This window comes from Xenopus tropicalis, chromosome 5 (genome assembly GCF_000004195.4).
Source record: "Xenopus tropicalis strain Nigerian chromosome 5, UCB_Xtro_10.0, whole genome shotgun sequence".
NCBI lineage: Eukaryota > Metazoa > Chordata > Amphibia > Anura > Pipidae > Xenopus > Xenopus tropicalis.
The window spans coordinates 36,733,078-36,750,551 of record NC_030681.2 but is presented as its reverse complement, the minus strand read 5'-3'; the positions used below and the strand labels follow the sequence as shown (position 1 = coordinate 36,750,551).

The window sequence follows — 17,474 nt, the reverse complement described above, 5'->3', positions numbered from 1 at the left end:
AAAGCATATAAACCTACCTAATAAATATATATTATATATATAATTTATGTTCATGTGAGCACTTCATTGTTGGCAACAATTTGAGCCTTATACCCAATGCAACAAATCCCATGTGATGTAGTTGTGCGCTGATGGTACAGTATGGGTATAATGGACTAAGCCAAACTTTGCCCAAGCTGTTACAATATTTTCTGAGTGGCTCTTTGACACAGGTAGCTTTGCAAGGCTGACAGCCCAAGGGTTAATTTTAACTGCAGGAAGCTTTTCCGACCCCACTTTCACCTGCCAATACTTCCTAATAAGCTCCAGCTGCAATATTGGCATTGTGCATTACACACAAGATAGGATGCTGGGCCTATACTTACTAGGGTGAAGACACGGAGCTACTAGTAGCAGCTACTTGCCACAGCTACAGAATTAGACAATGCTGATCATTTACTGATAATTGTCTCTATGTGTGTTTTAGAGGCAATTCTCAGTATTGTCCTTGGCAGGGTATTTTCTGGCTTTTAGAAGCAGTGATAAGTAGCTGCTACTAAGTAGCTCAGTGTGTCTTCACCCTTAGAGTATGGACCAACCGAGTGGTTCAGTCGCTAGATCTCAGCTATCACAGGCGACTAACTGCTCCGAAATGGCTTTCCACCTACAACAATAGGAGTCCCTGGTGGAAAGCCCTGCACATTGCTTCAGTATTTCGAAGTTGTGCAAATTTGCTGCACGAGGAAACTTCGTGCAACTTCGGAATACAGGAACGATGCAGAGGTCTGACCGCTCTGTGTGTCCTTACTCTAAGAGTGAAGACACACTGAGCTACTTAGTAGCAGCTACTTATCACTGCTTCTAAAAGCCAGAAAATACCCTGCCAAGGACAATACTGAGAATTGTCCTTGTGTAGAAAGGTTCCATAACTTGATAGGGGCTAGAATATATATGCCCCTATTTATCACACTAAAAAGCAGTTTTTCTGCACCTAGGACAGGGTCCCAGAGGAATGCAACCAATGCTTTAGCATGCTCTATGGATTAGAAACAAGCTGCTTGAGTTTTTAAGGAAATTATCTTTTTGGTGTCTCTTAAAGAGGTAGTTCACCTTAAAATTAACTTCTAAGACAATCTGTTGTCATGTTTTATTCTTATTTTTTATGGGGGGGGGGGTTCAATTATTTCACTTTCTGTTTAGAATTAGTATTTCAGCAGTTATTTCGTTGCTAGGGTGTTATTTAACCTAGCACCCAGGCAGTGGTTTGGAAGTAGGGACTGGATTAAAAATATGAGAATGAACAGAAGGATAATACAATGTGACAAAAAATTGCAGCATCACACAGGAATAGTTTTTTGGCTGTTGGGGTCAGTGACCCCCTTTTGAAATTTGAAAAGAGGGAGGAGAGGAAGACAATTCAAAAACTTTAATAAATAAATAATGGAAACCATTTGCAAAGTTGATAGAAATAGGACATATTATAACTAGGGATGCACTAAATCTACTTTTTTTGGATTCAGCCGAACTCTAAATCCTCTGTGATTTGGCCGAATACTGAACCGAATCTGAACTTTAATTTGCAGATGCAAATAAGGCTACGGAAGGGTAGTGTATGTGCTACACCCAGGCCAGACTGGCAATCAGTGGATTCTGTAAGATGCCATGGACAGTCGATATTTATTGGGCTGGTGGGGGGCTGTTTGGGCCTCTGTGTATTGGAAATGCCAGGGCCTATGTGCCCACCTAAATTGTACTTCCTGGGGCTGATTTCCTAACACAGGAGCTAAACTGTACCTGTACACTCACTCATAGCAACCAATCACATCTTGCCCAGTTTGCTGTGGCAAAATGCTGCCATGCTGTGAGATTCAGGGTATAACACACACACACGTATGCATATTACATCCTATGAAAGAGAGAGTAGGGGCGTTTCGTTGCATGTAAACTTTTGATTTACTTTTACAGGTATTGGAACCCTTATCCGAAAACCCATTTTCCAGAAGGTTCCGAATTATGGATAGTTGATATATTCACAAGTTATATTATTATACTTATATTGATAAGTTCAAATAATTCACATTTTTAAAAATGGTTTCCTTTTTCTATGTAATAATAAAACAGTACCTTGTACTTGATCCCAACTAAGATATAATTAATCCTTATTGGAGCCAAAACATTCCTATCTGGTTTAATTATTGTTTAAATAATTTTTTTTAGCAGACTTAAGGAAGGAGATCCGAATTACAGAAAGCCCCTTATCCGGAAAACCCTAGGTCCCAAGCATTCTGGATAAAGGATCCCATACCTGTACTAGCTTTTGCTTTGGTGTCAATGCAGTGCAGATTTGCTTTTTTTTCTTACTAAGCGTCACGGTAGATACAAATGTAACCCTACTGCCTAGTGCACCTCTATCTAGTCAACTGAAATAGTGGTAGTTATGCTTACATCAATACAGGTATGGGAGATGCTATCTAGAATGCTTGCTATCTGGGGTTTAAATATAAGGGAACTTTCTGTAATTTGGATCTCTATACGTTGTCTACTAAACAATCATTTAAACACTAAATAAACCCAATAGGATTGTTTTACTTCCAATAAGGGTCAATTATATTTTAGCTGAGATCAAGTACAAGGTACTGTTTTATTATTACAGAGAAATAGGTAATAATTGCAAAAAAACTTAATTATTTGATTAAAATGGAGTCTATGGGAGATAATTTGGTGCTTTCTGGATAAAAGTTTTCCAGATAACAGATCCCATACCTGTAAAAAATTTAATGTTATGGTTCCCTTAATTGACTGCTGAAGAGGTTAACCCTAAGGCAGGAATATCATCAATGAACTGTAGAACTATACAGCCCCATTCATACAGCGCATTCAGTTAATCAGTTACAGCCTGAGCACTGCACTGGGGCTGTTGCTAGGGGCCCACCTGTTTGTCCTTATTCTGGCAAGAAAGTGACTTGATTGACAGTGGTTTTCATTGTGTGCAATTAAACTGCATTTCCCATAATTCACAGCTGAGTAGTTCTGGCATAGTTGTACGCATTTAAAAGTTGAATTTTGCTACATTCTCTGTTGTTGTCTGTTATCTGCCCTACTGGGTAACATTTTCCTGCAGGAGAATAAATTAAATGGCAATGCCAACTGCGAGAGGTTATGAATTGCTGCTTTTCATGACTAATTTACACCAATCTTTCGCTGCTTTATTAATGGCCACTGAATTAGAATCCGTTGCAGACGGGTGACACAAATCTTGCATCCATTTCAAGGCCATAAAATCAGATTATGCTCACTGGTACAAGCTGATCCCTTTAGTTGGGTATGTGGTAACCAGAGAGACAAAAGACGAGGCAATTAACCCCTTTTAGTGCCGTTGCCGAGCCACAGAAGGTGCTAAGGCAGGTTAATTATGTTTGGGTTTTTATAAATAATCACTGACAATAATAATCCCCCCTCCCATATTCTGCCCGCCAGTAACAGGTAGAGAGTGGGACTGTTTACATGCATTTGTATAAAGCAAATCATTACGCTTCATTTTGCAAATCATTAGCGTGCGGAATGACCTCATAGCGAACAGATGCACATAGATACAGGAGTGATTAGATCAGTCCTCACAGCCGCCAAGAGTCCCCTACCATTAACCCTTTCCCTGCTCTCAGGGATTGGCTTTACAATCATTATATAGATGAATAGGGCTGTGATCAAACAGTATACCCACCAGAGCACAAATTTGCTACAGCCTCTTAGGTCCTGTTCACAAATACCACCTGGTGCATGCACATATGCACAAACAAACATACAAGTTTGCCTGGAAACTCATTAGATCTGTGCACTTGCATATACATAAGGGTAAGCTAAGGATAAAAATGCACCCCCCCACTCCAAAGCGGGTCTCAACCCACCACATCGGCTAATTATCTTTTTAACCAAACTCTGAGGCTGCACCTGCCCACTCCTTCCATCATATATGGCAGACGGGCAGAATGGAAAAAAGGGGAGAGGCGCTAATGAAAAGCCTTCAGTTGGGCGCTCTTCCTAATGTTGCTCGGTATTCTGGTTCAACAAAGATAAATAGAGGCCATCCCTGTGTTTCTTGACGCCTCTCCAGGAAGCAGGGCACGATTATGTAAATAGCATTGGTTTCCTTTACTTCTGCCAGCTTGCTTATCTCCAAAGCCTTCTGCCTGCTGCTCCTGGCGACCAATACAAGTGTATGCACGCTGCTCTTATCTCCAAACAAAGCTCAGAGAACGCACGCGGACTGAAGCCAGTAGTGTTGGACAGGGACGCATGGCTGATTTTTTGTGCCATTTATTTAACTGGATTTCATTTATTTTCTATACTATGGCAGTTCCGATCAGAGATATTTCTTAACTGTTCCAAATATGAGATTAAATTACAAAAAAAAAAAAAGTTGTCTAGAAACCCATTAATTATACCGTAGGATAAATGTGGATTTATGCTGCGGAATTGCATTTACACCTACAAATGGTACAGTAAACACAGTATCCAAATAATAGGGACAAGTGTTCTGGGAAAGCTGGCCTGCGCCATACAGAGGAGAATGTATTAAAGGGCACTCCAGGTGCACAAGTGGGTGGAAACTGAAGTCCAAATGTTGTTATTCCCCTTATAGGCTGGTTTGAATGCCCAAAAGAGACCACATTGTTGATATACTGTAAACCCCTGTTGGTTATAAAATGTCTGTACATTGATGCATACCTGCTGGAGCTATACAAATAAATGATGACATTTTTGCCAGGTTTCACCACAGAAAAATGGCCATAGACACCAAAATGGTTGTAAAAAAAATTTTGCACAGTAAAAAAAAAAAAAAATAAAAAAAATTTTGCCCATTGTCTTCAATGCATTTTGCGAATTTTTGCAAACTTTATGGTGAAGTGAAATGGGCCAAATTTGATGATTTGGTGATGATTATAGAAGGCAGTACAGGTACAGTTATTCTGAAATTCATTATCCAGAAAGCTCTGAATTATAGGAAGGACATCTTCCATGGACTCTATTTTAAATCAAATAAATCAACATTTTATTATTTATTTATTTTTTTAAAAGGTCCCAAACCTGTATAAAGAGGTTTGCAGCTAATGCAGAAGCTTTTAATATCAACATCTAGTAAAGATATATGAAAGATTTAACAAGTGATTGTACCCAAGGCTGTATTTAGGTTAGGGATGCACCGAATCCACTATTTTGGGATATTTTGGACAAATACCAGACTGAATCGGACAAAAATAAAAAATTGTTGGTGAACTTTGTATAAAATACTTGCGAAAAAAAGCTTTAGCTCCTAGTTGTTGCTCTGTGCTGCAACCAAATACAATTGTAGAAATCCAAAAAGTAGGAAAAAAACTTCAGCAGGTTTGCTGCAAAACATTTATTGTGGGTAGTGGTAACACGACATGTTTCGGGTCAATACCCTTTATCAAGTGTACCTGAGAAAGGGTATTCACCCGAAACATGGTGTGTTACCACTACTCACAATAAATGTTTTGCAGCAAACCTGCTGAAGCTTTTTTCCTATTTTTTGGATTTCCACAGACTGAATCGGAATCCAAATTTACAAATGCTAATTAGGCTCCACAAGGGTTAAAAAGAACTGCACATTGCGCGTGTGGTTAAAAGTTTTTCTTTGATTTTAAGGCTTCAGACACGTGCTGAAAAAGGCTAAATCCTGAACTGATTTGGTGCATTCCTAATTTAGGTCCTGTGCCACCTTAGGCGCCAAACCTAAATGTGCCCGCTAATCGGTGTAAGTGACGTAAAATGTAGCGTGCTGGTCAGTTTTACACATGGACCCATACCCCCTTGCCCCACTCCAGCTCCGTTGCTGGACTTCTGCAGGAATTCTACATTGGGGCAGCTGGGGGATTTTTAAATTTTTTTTTTTTCTTTTTTAAAAAAAAGAAAAGAATCTCTATAGCCTAAGGCACCTGGGGGGCCGCCCCCCAAAACTGCCGCCCTAGGCACAGGCCCTCGGTGCATATTATATATATATATATATATATATATATATATATATATATATATATAAATATACCTCTGATTGTACCTTAGGTGAAAACATAACCTAGGGGTGCCAGTAAGGTATCAGTACAACATATCAGCAGGCTGGGACTGCACACAAGATTCAGTGCATTCTAAACCCAGCTTCGGACAAAGCAGACATGGCCCTTATAGGGCCTTCTGGCAATCGCATATAACCATGTGCAGTGCAAGACTGTGATGCTAAGCAAAACCATACAGTGCCAGCCTAGCGTGCAGAAATGTAATGACTATTGGCTTATTTGAGAGCAGATGTCATTGCTTGGTGCCACAACCCCGGTTGTATGATAAAATGCACAAATGCAATATATTTTGGTTTAACAAACTGCAAAACACATGTGGATGAAGAGAACAATTTAAATGGCTTAGGGCCCATTAAGCAAAGCAGATTTTCTGTGTTGTATATGCATTTGAGGTTTGCGAGCACCGACGCACTAACACGCATGCAAGTTTAATTTTACTCCTTCTGTTTGTATTTCAAGCATTCAGACTTGCATTTTCGCATAGATGCCTTTCACTGCAGCTTTTTTAATGCAATATGCTTGTTAAGCTCACAAATTTAAAGAAGAACTAAATCATAAAAATGAATCTGACTGAAAATGCCATATGTTATATACTGAACTAACTGCACCAGCTAAAGTCTCAGCATCTCAATAGCAGCAGTGTTTTTGAATCATTTAGCTTTTTGTTCAGCAGCTCTCCAGTTTGGAATTATAGCAGTTATCTGCTTGCTAGGGTCCAAATCACCCTAGCAACAAAGCAGTAGTTTGCAAGAGAAACTGGAACATGATTAGTAGAGGGCCTAATAGAAATTTAAGTAATAAAAAAATTACAACAACTGCTTTTTTTTAACTGTCGGGATAACAGAAAAGGAGGGCAAATAAACTATAAAAAAATTACAATAGATTGAAAAGTTACTAAGAATTGCCTATTCTATAACATACTATAAGTTAACTAAAACTAAGCACATTACTGAAAGGGAAACCTGGAAACATGGGGACTTGGGACTTGTACCAAATGACAGAAACTAGTCCAGTTATTACTGCTGCACTGCAACTGTGATTCTAAACACTAAACAGAAAAGTTAGGCTGGTGCTTCTCTTCCTTAAAAATGTACCAGCCTGGGGTTCATTCTGCAGATTGCACGGCAGCCATTTTACCTCTTCGTTTGGCACAGAATTAATTGCATGTTGTATAATTGACAGTACTAAGAAGAAGGAGCAATAACAGAAGTGTTCAAGGGATGGGAAGTGTAGTGTTGACTGGAGAAGACCTGATTACACTGTCTCTATAGTCTGCCAAGCGATGAAGAGAAAAGCAATTATTTTTACAATCAACTTTAAAGTCACTGATGTTTTTAACTGATTTATTTTATCAATACCAAACAAACAACACAAGTGCTGTATTTTGGGTTACTGCTAGAGGTGGCCATACAGGTCGCCAAACCAGCGCTTAATCTCCGATATGCCTACTTATGGTCAATCGATCAAATAAAACCAGTGGACTTAGGCATCGTCAGACTGAGGGCCGCATCAACGAGCCGGTGCAGTCCCATCTCTTTCAGAAAATCAAACCTGCCCAATTTTAGGCCAGATATCAGTTGGGTAGGCCTGTCAGGGGTGCCTATACACTGGCAGATAAGCTGCAGAATCAGTCTGAAGGACCTGAATCGGCAGCTGAAATTGGCCTGTGTATGGCCCCCTTTAAGTCGAATCTGTCTGACTGTAGTAAGTCAGTGTTTTACATTATCCTAAGAAATCATTAGTCAAGCATTTTTGCTTCATTAATTCTTGACCTTGGTGTCCCTACAGCATAATCCCCCATTTAGCATCAACAGCAACATTCTGTGCTCAGCCTCTCTGCCTCCCCTGTCTGCAAGTGCACACCCCTCAATGAGCAAACACTGATTCAAGCGTAGCATATTCAAAGCCCAGCAAGAAATCCCCACTGTTGAATGAGCTGGAGCGCACCGCAGAGAGAGAACTCATTAACAACGCTAAGTTTGGAGGTTAATAGAATGCCCCCAATAAAGAGAAAAGCCAAAAAAATATTAAAACTGCTTCTTAAATTAAGTGGTTCATCTAGGATGCAGAATTGAATCTGAGCATAATGCAGCACCTGTACCAGTCCAATGTCTGCTCTACTAGAATATGGGCAGCACAATATAGATTATAATTTTAGTAAGAGAAAGATATCCTTCTACTGACACACCATTCTAGAATCCTCATTAAGTTTAAAGAGCCCTTTATAGTGCCATCACATAACACAGTTCAAGACAAACCAACCCATAGTGCTCAGCCTTCTGGCCATCTCTGAACTAATGCCTTACTAGGAAGGGCTGCTATGACATGAACGGAACCTTGAGATATATAAATATATATAGAGAGCTCTGTGTGCCTTAACTATCCATTTACTTTTACGTATGAGGGTGACCACACTAAGCACCCTCCAATTTGTCTTCTAGTTATTTGGCAGAGAGGTTGTAATACGTGTCAAGGGTATGTTCTGGTGAGATACCAGTGCTCCTAAAATGGACTTACCTACATATTCCTAAATTAGAGCTACACAAAAGTACCCACACCTATTTACTTTTATGCTGTCCCTGATAAAACCCATGGCGATGGAACATGCAGCTTCTTATTGGTTCTACTAGTTTGATGCAATGGAAAAGAACGAAAATGTTCATTATGTACTCTATATGTAGGGAAAAAAATAAGCACATCTGTACTTACCCAATCCTCCCGGCGAGTATGCGGGTGATGGAGAAAACACCTGAGCTGCAAAGTCCTCAAATGTCATCACTTCTCTGAAATTATGGATTATTGCTTCTAGGTACAGAGCCCTTTCTTCATAACTGTGATAGTGATGTTAAGGAGAAACCATACAGTATATGCATAGGACAAGGACTTTGTTACAATATATATATATATATATATTATATATTATATATATATATATATATATATATATATATATATATATATATATATATATATATATATATATATATATATATATAGATATAGATATATTATGGCAATTTAAATATATAATATAGCTGAATATACATTACATGCACATTATTAATTGTATATTAGAATGCAAAAGGTATAGTGCATCTGTTGAATGTTAGCTTGGTTTATCCCTAATGTTAGTGTATCTCCAAAAAGAGAAGCTCATTCCAGGCCGCTCATCAATTCCCAACGAATATTTAATTTACTAAAACAGCATGGGACTTCATTGGACCTGAATTAATTACTCCCTTGACTCCAAAAGACATAAATCTTTGCAAATGATCTCCAATCTCACCTCCGAGCATATGACAAGCCCAAGCACTATGCACTACTGGTATTTTTGCACAGGCATTGTAGTTCTAACTTCTAAACCGAGGCAACTACACCAATAGCAATCACTGGGAGTTTGCACCCGGCTGTATGTATGTATATTTTTATTTATATGCTGTTAAGCACAACAATACACTAATACAACAATCAGGGTGTCATTGCTATTATTAATAGATAATAGAAAAAAGTATGATAATAAACCAAATAATTAAAAGTACAGTTACATTAAAGATTCCACAGTGTCAATGAGACACAAGGATGGATGTCCCTGCCCCATAGAGCTTACAATCTAAAGATGTAGGCTGTAGGTTTCTTTCCACACTGAGGCATTAATTAGATGTGTGGCAAGACAGATAGAGTCAAGTAAAACTCCCAGAAATGGCTGAAGTTGTAGTCAATGGTATGGAGAGCTACTAGCTGGAGAATTGTTTGAAGCAGGCCCACAGTACTAATTGCCCATGTACTATACACAATTAAGCTTTATATACATTGTATAGAAGTTTATATAAATACCAAAAATGAATATAATAACATGGAGAGCATGGGAACTAAAAATAACCTCCTTTTCATAACAGGATCTAAAATGTAACTTAATAAGCAGGGCAGAAATGTTGTACTTTATGTTTTGTGCTTGTGTACCAGCCCAAGGCAACCACAGGCCTTTAGCAGGGAAGATCTGTGCCCCAAAGATGCCCCAGTAGCTCACCATCTTCTTTTCTGCTGATTCACTGCACATGCTCTGTGCTGCTGTCACTTACCTGAGCTTAGGAGCCCATTCAAAATATACTGCATATATTGAATACAAATGTCACAATATAAGGCTGATTAGTAATTTATTCAGATTCACATAACATGACAGCTCAGAAACCAAAGCATTTGTATCAGAATTTAATCATCAGCCCTGTAGCAAAAGTTTATGTGACAGACAAACCTCATTTTCTGTTAATCAGGTAATGACCCCTAAGCTTAGCTTCTCAGCAGTTGCCCAGAGCACACTGAGCATGTGCAGTGTCACTGGCACTTTACAAGATGGGGAGCTTCTGTGACTAGTTTGAAGGCTTGGGTGGTTATTACAATAGAGATGCTGAAAATGTAGGCTGGTACAGTATATTAAGGAATGTCAAGCCATGTTTATTTTTAGGATTTAGTTCTTTTTTTAAACTATAAACTATACATAAACTATACAGATGTATACATACTTTTAGTTGAATTTTCAGTGGGAGCTGCCATACTGTACTCCATGGCTTAATTTTACAGACTGCTAACAACTGCTAGAAAAGCTGATTTTTGGCAAGCTAAAAATAAATATAATTTAAAGAATGCATCAGCTAATACAAGCGATATAACTGCAAATGATGTATGAATGCAAACAGTCGGAGATTGAACACTGTGCATTATTTGCAGCATTTCCTGACAGGAGTGGTGTAAGGCTGCTTTGGTTATTATTTGCTGCACTCCTTCAAGTTAATGAAGCTGCCATACTTCAAAAGAGAGGAGATGTATGGCTGCACCCTATTCTATAGGGACTAATGGATGCCATTCCCAGCTCATTATAGGCATGCTTATTCTGCTCAGGGCTTGGCCGTTGCCAGGACTCGGCATGACACAGTGGCGCAGCGAGCCTCTGGCCCTGGTAACAGCAGGACGCATGGGTCTAAGTGACCGTCTGGCGGGCAGGCACTCTGACACTAAGCTGGCACGTGCTGGAGCAGCAGGAACAGACCAAAGCGTGACAAATTACTGAAAGGGCTGAGCTAAACTTATGTCAGACAGCCACCTGAGCCTTGAGACCTCTGCGGGCCTGTCGGCTACTCACAATTCATTGGTCAGTCAGTTATTCTACAGCCAGCTCGAGGGTCCGTTTTAAACAAGATGCAGTCAATTTCAAGGCTTTTTTATTCTGCACCTCGTGCCATGCTGCTTAATCAACAAGGCTGCAAATCACAGACATAAAAACAACAAAGGCAGACAATAAGGAAAGTAACGGCCTTCCTCACACAATGAAATGGTTTGAAATTTGCCTTTTTTCACAATGTAAAGTCCCCTGACAAGTGGGAAGGGTCCCATGATGCCCAGACAGAGCAGTAATTACACTGACACAAACATACATCTAAATAAACACAGATTTTGGCTTGCAGTATTAATATCCTTGTACTTTAATGACCTCCTTATGAATGGAAATTTACATGACCCCTACGTGATCTCTTCTGATTATGCCAATAAATAAACATTAAATGCATACCCACAGTGTGTGCAGCTGCCTTTCCTTATACACTTCATACTGCATATGTTTGAGGTCTTATCCCACAGCTTTACACTGGCTCCCTTAGAAAACATAGGTCTACTTTTTGTGCTTATGGTAATAAGACATTTTCATGTATTTCCACCCCCACCAAAAACAAAATGTTATCTGCTTGGTTGCCATTCACTAACATAACCCAATAACTGCAACAAGCTGAAAAAAAGGAGAAAAAGCACAGGGTACATAGCAGATAACAGATAAGCTCTGTAGAATACAATGGTGTTTTACAGAGCATATATGTTATCTGCCCTGTGAGCTGGGTCATTAAAGGAACAGTAACACCAAAAAATTAAGGTGTATAAAAGTAACTAAAATATAATGTGCTGCTGCCCTGCACTGGTAAAAGTTGTGTGTTTACTTCAGAAAGTCTACTATAATTTATATAAATAAGCTGCTATGTAGCCATGGAGGCAGCCATTCAAAGGAGAAAAGGCACAGGCACATACAGATAACAGATAAAACACTATTGTATACTGCAGAGCTTATCTGTTATCTGCTATGTAACCTGTACCTTTTCTCCTTTTTTCCAGCTTGAATGGCTGCCCCCATGGCTACACAGCAGCTTATTATATAAATTATAGTAGTATTACTGTAGCAAACACACCAGTTTTACCAGTGCAGGGCAACAGTACATTATATTTTTATTACTTTAAAGCTCTTTCATTTTTTGGTGTTACTGTCCCTATTTCCATTTGTATAGCCATCCCCACGGCAACAAAGCAGATTTGTTTATATAAACAAAAGTAGTGTTTCTAAAGCAAACAAATCAGTTTTACCAGTGCAGGGCTACAGTACATTATATTTTAATATACTTTGTTTTTTTTTGTGTTACTGTTCCTTTAATAATACTGTAGGCCATGTAAAAAATAAAAAATATTCCTGTCTCTTCTCTTACTTCAATAGGTTACTTCAGGTCTGAGTCAGTTACTTTCAGGGTAAGTCTGCCATAAATAAAAAATAGTCCTTTCTAAACAGTGCAATCAGTTCTTTGTAATGGATTATTTATGCAAATACAATGCATGGTGTTAATTTTAACAAAGGACAACAAAAAAATACCATTTATTTTACACCACTCTTTCCACCTTTTTTTTGGATTGAATATATACGCCCTTAAGAATGCATTTTCCTATTCCATAGCAACACGGTTTTCATTGGAACAGAGTTCTGGAGGTTAAGAAGAAGGGACACTTGAAATTATTAGTAATGCTCATCTTTCATAAATCACAATGAGGAAAAGGAAAACAAATGTTTCTTTCATAAGCTTCTTTAGCTAAATATTGTTCTCATTTCCCTCAGCATCTGCCACTCAAAGATTTCATCTCTTTTCAGATGCCTAGACAGCATCCTTTATCAACAGGGGTTAGCAGAGTAGAGTGGCTAAAACAGGGTTATTTGAAGGACTTTTGTGTGGCTGCCATAGTTAGTCAAAGGTATTCATTCAACTGGGTGCAATCAAAGGAATTCTGAGATGCCTGGCTTGTGTCTAGAACAATAACCTGAATTAAAATGTTTCTTCTCAATAGGACTTCAAAAGGATAAATGCTCAGTCCTATTTATGTTAACTTCATTATTTTTTTTTCTCTCATTTTAAACAGAAGTGTGCGGCATTAAAAGTCTTTTTTGCATTTTCATCATGAGTTTTTTTTTTTTTGTAAAATGATTTACATGTAACAATGAGATATTCTGAAATACATAAAAAAACCTCACCATAGAGGACTGAAGAGGGCTGGAGTAGAAAATTCATTCACGGCACATGCAAATTTATTCTAATACGCACCTGTTAGATACTATAGCAAATGAATTAAATTAGTGCGCAAGCTAAACAATTGCATTAAATAAAAAAGCTATACTTCAGTATTTCAAAGGACTGCAGTTCACAAAGAGATGGAGATTTTTAAGCACCTGTCCCAACCTTTAGGAAAAGACATTTTTCATCTTCTAAGGCTGTGAAATAGGCCCACATTCAAATTCATTTGAAGTTAAATATTCATTTCCATGGACACTTCCCTCCTTACATTTACCTTTTTACCTACAGAGAAAACTACACAGCAAAAAAATTAATAAAAAAACGAGGGCAGAAGAGAGGGGTAGGAGAGAGATAGAGGCTAAAGAGAATGTATGGAAAAACATAAAAAAAAATAGCAATTGTTTGTCTAAAGGAAGAAGAAAGATGAAAAGTAAGAAAATGGAGGAAGTATAGGTGGATCTCCATACATTAAAAGGGTTGTTCACCTTTGTACAACATTCACAAATCTATCAGTTCATATTAATAGAACAATGTTTGCCATATATACACTTAACAAAAATGTGCAGCTGAAGAGATATTCACCTCAGAATTCTCCCTCTGCTGATCCTTTGCTTCTGCACTGACCCTAGGGGGGGTCAGAGACCCCTATAAACACTACAGTTGCTTTTTTACTTCCTTATATGATGTCACACATAGTACTGGCAGCAGACTGAACTCGTATTAGCTGTGTTTTTTCTGTCAGTCTGACTTTCTATGCCTGTGCCTGAGTCTGCTTGCCTATGCCTTTGCAAGGGAGAAATTAACCAATGACCTTTCAATTTAAGCAACTGGTTGGAGTGCATAAGCAACCAAGTAATTGGTCCAAATGGAAAAACGTAAGGGCAAAGTCTGGGCGTAATGATGTAAGCATATAGGAAGTGTCAGGTTGAAAATAGGCCACTCCCATCCCTTCAAAAAACTGATCAGAGAGACAGAAGAAGGACTGAGTAACCCCCAAGTTTCTTAAACTTGTTTTTTTCTGGGGACCCAAATTAGGATGGGAAATAGCTTGGCAACCCAAAACTTGGTTCAAAGTTAGGAGTACATGCTATTTAATTTAAGGCAAACATAATAACTGAGGTATTATAAGTTAAGAGTGATAGACAACTATCTATAATCCATTAGTGACATAGAAACAGAAGATAACATCTGATTTCTACATTTACAGACTAGCTGTGTATAGTAAATGTCTGAGAAATCAAATAGTTGCCCCAAAGTATTTTGGATATGGATATCCCAGTTCTGTTTCCTCTCAAACCTTCCTGAAATAACTAATAAAAAAAATCTTCTTTCAACTTCTAGCAACCTTAAAAGGTAAGCAGTTTTTGTAGCATTTGAATTGGTTTGTGTGTGTGTATATATATATATATATATATATATTATTTCTAGAGTGGGATATATGACGCGCTGGACCTGAAAATTACCAAATACATAAGGATACTAGATGTTTCCACTAGGTTAAGGGTACGCTATTTGTGAAATCCTTTCTTCCTCCCCATTCTGATTCTATCTCTATTGAGGATTTAATAATGAATTTTATCCAGCTGAAAAAATGATTTAATTAGTTCACAAATCCTACAGCGTATATTTTCCAATATTGTATTAAACATCTGAAACAATTTTTGGGTACTAAAAAACGACAGGCTGTGCATGTCCTTTCAAAAGAGTAAAGAAAAAATATAATTTAGCGCTGCTACCATAGAAACTATGGTTACTAAGGAAGAAGTTAATTTAAAAATGAGTAGAGTAGAATAAAGCTTCAGAGAAATGATTCAATAATGAAATTAGGTCAGTAAAAAATGGTATATACCTTATGATTTTATTGAGTAACTACATGCAGAAAGTCTTCTGTGGCCTTAGCCTGGGCAAACCTATAATGGTCTGTAAGCACAGGGGTGCCATTATTAAAATAAAAGCAAAAACCTGTGAGTGAGAGGGATATATGATTTTGTGAGCCGAAAATTCCATGTACACATGGAAAAGATTTTCCCCAAATTATCACTAGTAGCCCCCCTCCTGAAATGCTGAATCAGAAAATCAGAGATCTTAGTAGTTTACTGGCTCTTAATCTTCTGCATAGAACTGGAGCTTGCAGTAGCCATCTTGCCTACATGCGTGTCACTTCCTCTCAACGTCTGAAACACACTGCATATGTGCGAATGGCATAGATCAACATAGAAGGAGAAGAGCTGCTTTGTGGGGTGTGGGGGAGAAGAGCTGCTTTGTGGGGTGTGGGGACTACGACGTGAGCATGTGTGTGCCCCGAAATTAAGATTTTTGCTAAAGTGAATAAAGATATTAATTTCCTAGCATGTTGGCAAGATATTTTCTGTACAGTATGGATCATAAAGAGATGGGAAGTCGATGACATGCAGTCTGAGGGTAAGTACATATACACATGCTGGCCAGGTTCTGAGCATTCTAGATAACAGGTACCATCTTCTCTCTCTCACTTTATAATAAATACATTTTTGTTTTCTCATAAGAACTGCAAGTGCTATCCCATTTTTTGTATATTATATATATATATATATATATATATATATATATATATATATATATATATATATATATATATATATATATATATATACATACATACATACATACATACACACACATACAGATTTGAAATTGAGCCCCACAAGTGATAGCAAGAGAACCAGGGTCAGAACCAGGTGTAGGATGAAGAGGCACATGCTTATGGTGCAACAGTGAGGGGGGCACTAGGCATGTACCTCTCTCGCCTACCCCTAGTCTGGGCCCTTTGTGTCCCCCTGATGGACGCTTTACCTTCCCACTAGTCCTCTTCAGCGGAGCAGCCACGCTTGTTTGCACATGTGAGTTAATGCATGCTCCAGTGCATGGGGGTGGGCAGGTCTGGCAGGCCAGGTTACCTTGGGAATCTAGGCCTCTGGCCACCTAGGCCCAGGCGCTGGATCCCATACCTGTACTAATGAATGGCTGAGTATATAAGCCTTGTGTGAAGAGTTTCACAGCCTAAAAAATGGACATGGCCCTCAAATCTTATGAGCATCACCACATTCACTGATATGAGTGGTGGAGTAGTGATAAGTGAAGTCGCATGTTTTCTTTGTTTAAGAGCCAACACAATATTCTGGCTTAATTGTGATCTGTTAGATAGCAATAAACAAGTCCATAATTATTCATCAAAATGTCACCCATATACTCATACAATGTTTCACCCATATGTGCACAAACAAAAAATCTACACATTTTGCAAAATCCAGAATTTAGACTATTTGTTTTTCTTTATGACCCTCCTAGTGAATTTGAAACTTACAAGTAACCATTTTTAGTAGTACAAACCAGTTCAAAATAAAAACAAAAGAAGACATATTTTATCACCAAAAGCTGCTGAAGCCAAAAATATGTACATTATTAGATAGACGCTGGGTGGTTGGTAAGAAACTGACTCACCCTCTCTATATATCATTAATCAGCAATTATGAAGGATCCGGTTTCTGCAAAACTTTTGGGGACTTTCTGATACCACCAAAAGGTAATACTAAGCAATCATGGTTTCCAATCCAATTACACCGCAGAGCAGCTGTTTCAACAGATAAAAAGCCGCAATACAAAACGGAGGGGAGGGAAAAAGTTCCATTACTACATATTCTGTATACTGTACTCTTTATTACTCCATACACTGTATACGTTTAACACAATAACAGCTATAGGCATTTGTCCATACAATACTTTATTTGCTTAATGTTATACCTTAGCAGAATACTTTCCTCTATTTGTATTTAGACCTATAAAAAAAAGGTCACTCAAGTCCAGAGACAGAAATATCATAATAAAGTGAAAAAATATTAAAGCGTCTAGCCTAAATTGAGAATCACTTTATTTCATTTATATTAGCATCAAGTCGTTCGAGAAAAAAAATATGCCACAATAATATTTATTATTTTTCATTATAAAGGATTTAAAACTATGGCAGCAAGCAGTCTTGTTTATATCATTTAGACAAGCA

At 38.1% G+C, this 17,474-nt stretch overlaps 1 protein-coding gene across 4 annotated transcripts in view; it reads right to left on the bottom strand.

Annotated features, from left to right (window-relative positions):
- Positions 1 to 17,474, bottom strand: part of ralgapa2 (Ral GTPase activating protein, alpha subunit 2 (catalytic)) — a 183,806-nt gene that overhangs the window by 16,797 nt on the left and 149,535 nt on the right. For all 4 annotated transcript variants that reach the window (XM_031901519.1, XM_031901518.1, XM_031901520.1 and 1 more), the window contains 1 exon segment: positions 8,778 to 8,899. In XM_031901519.1, the coding sequence (XP_031757379.1) occupies positions 8,778 to 8,899 (122 nt within the window).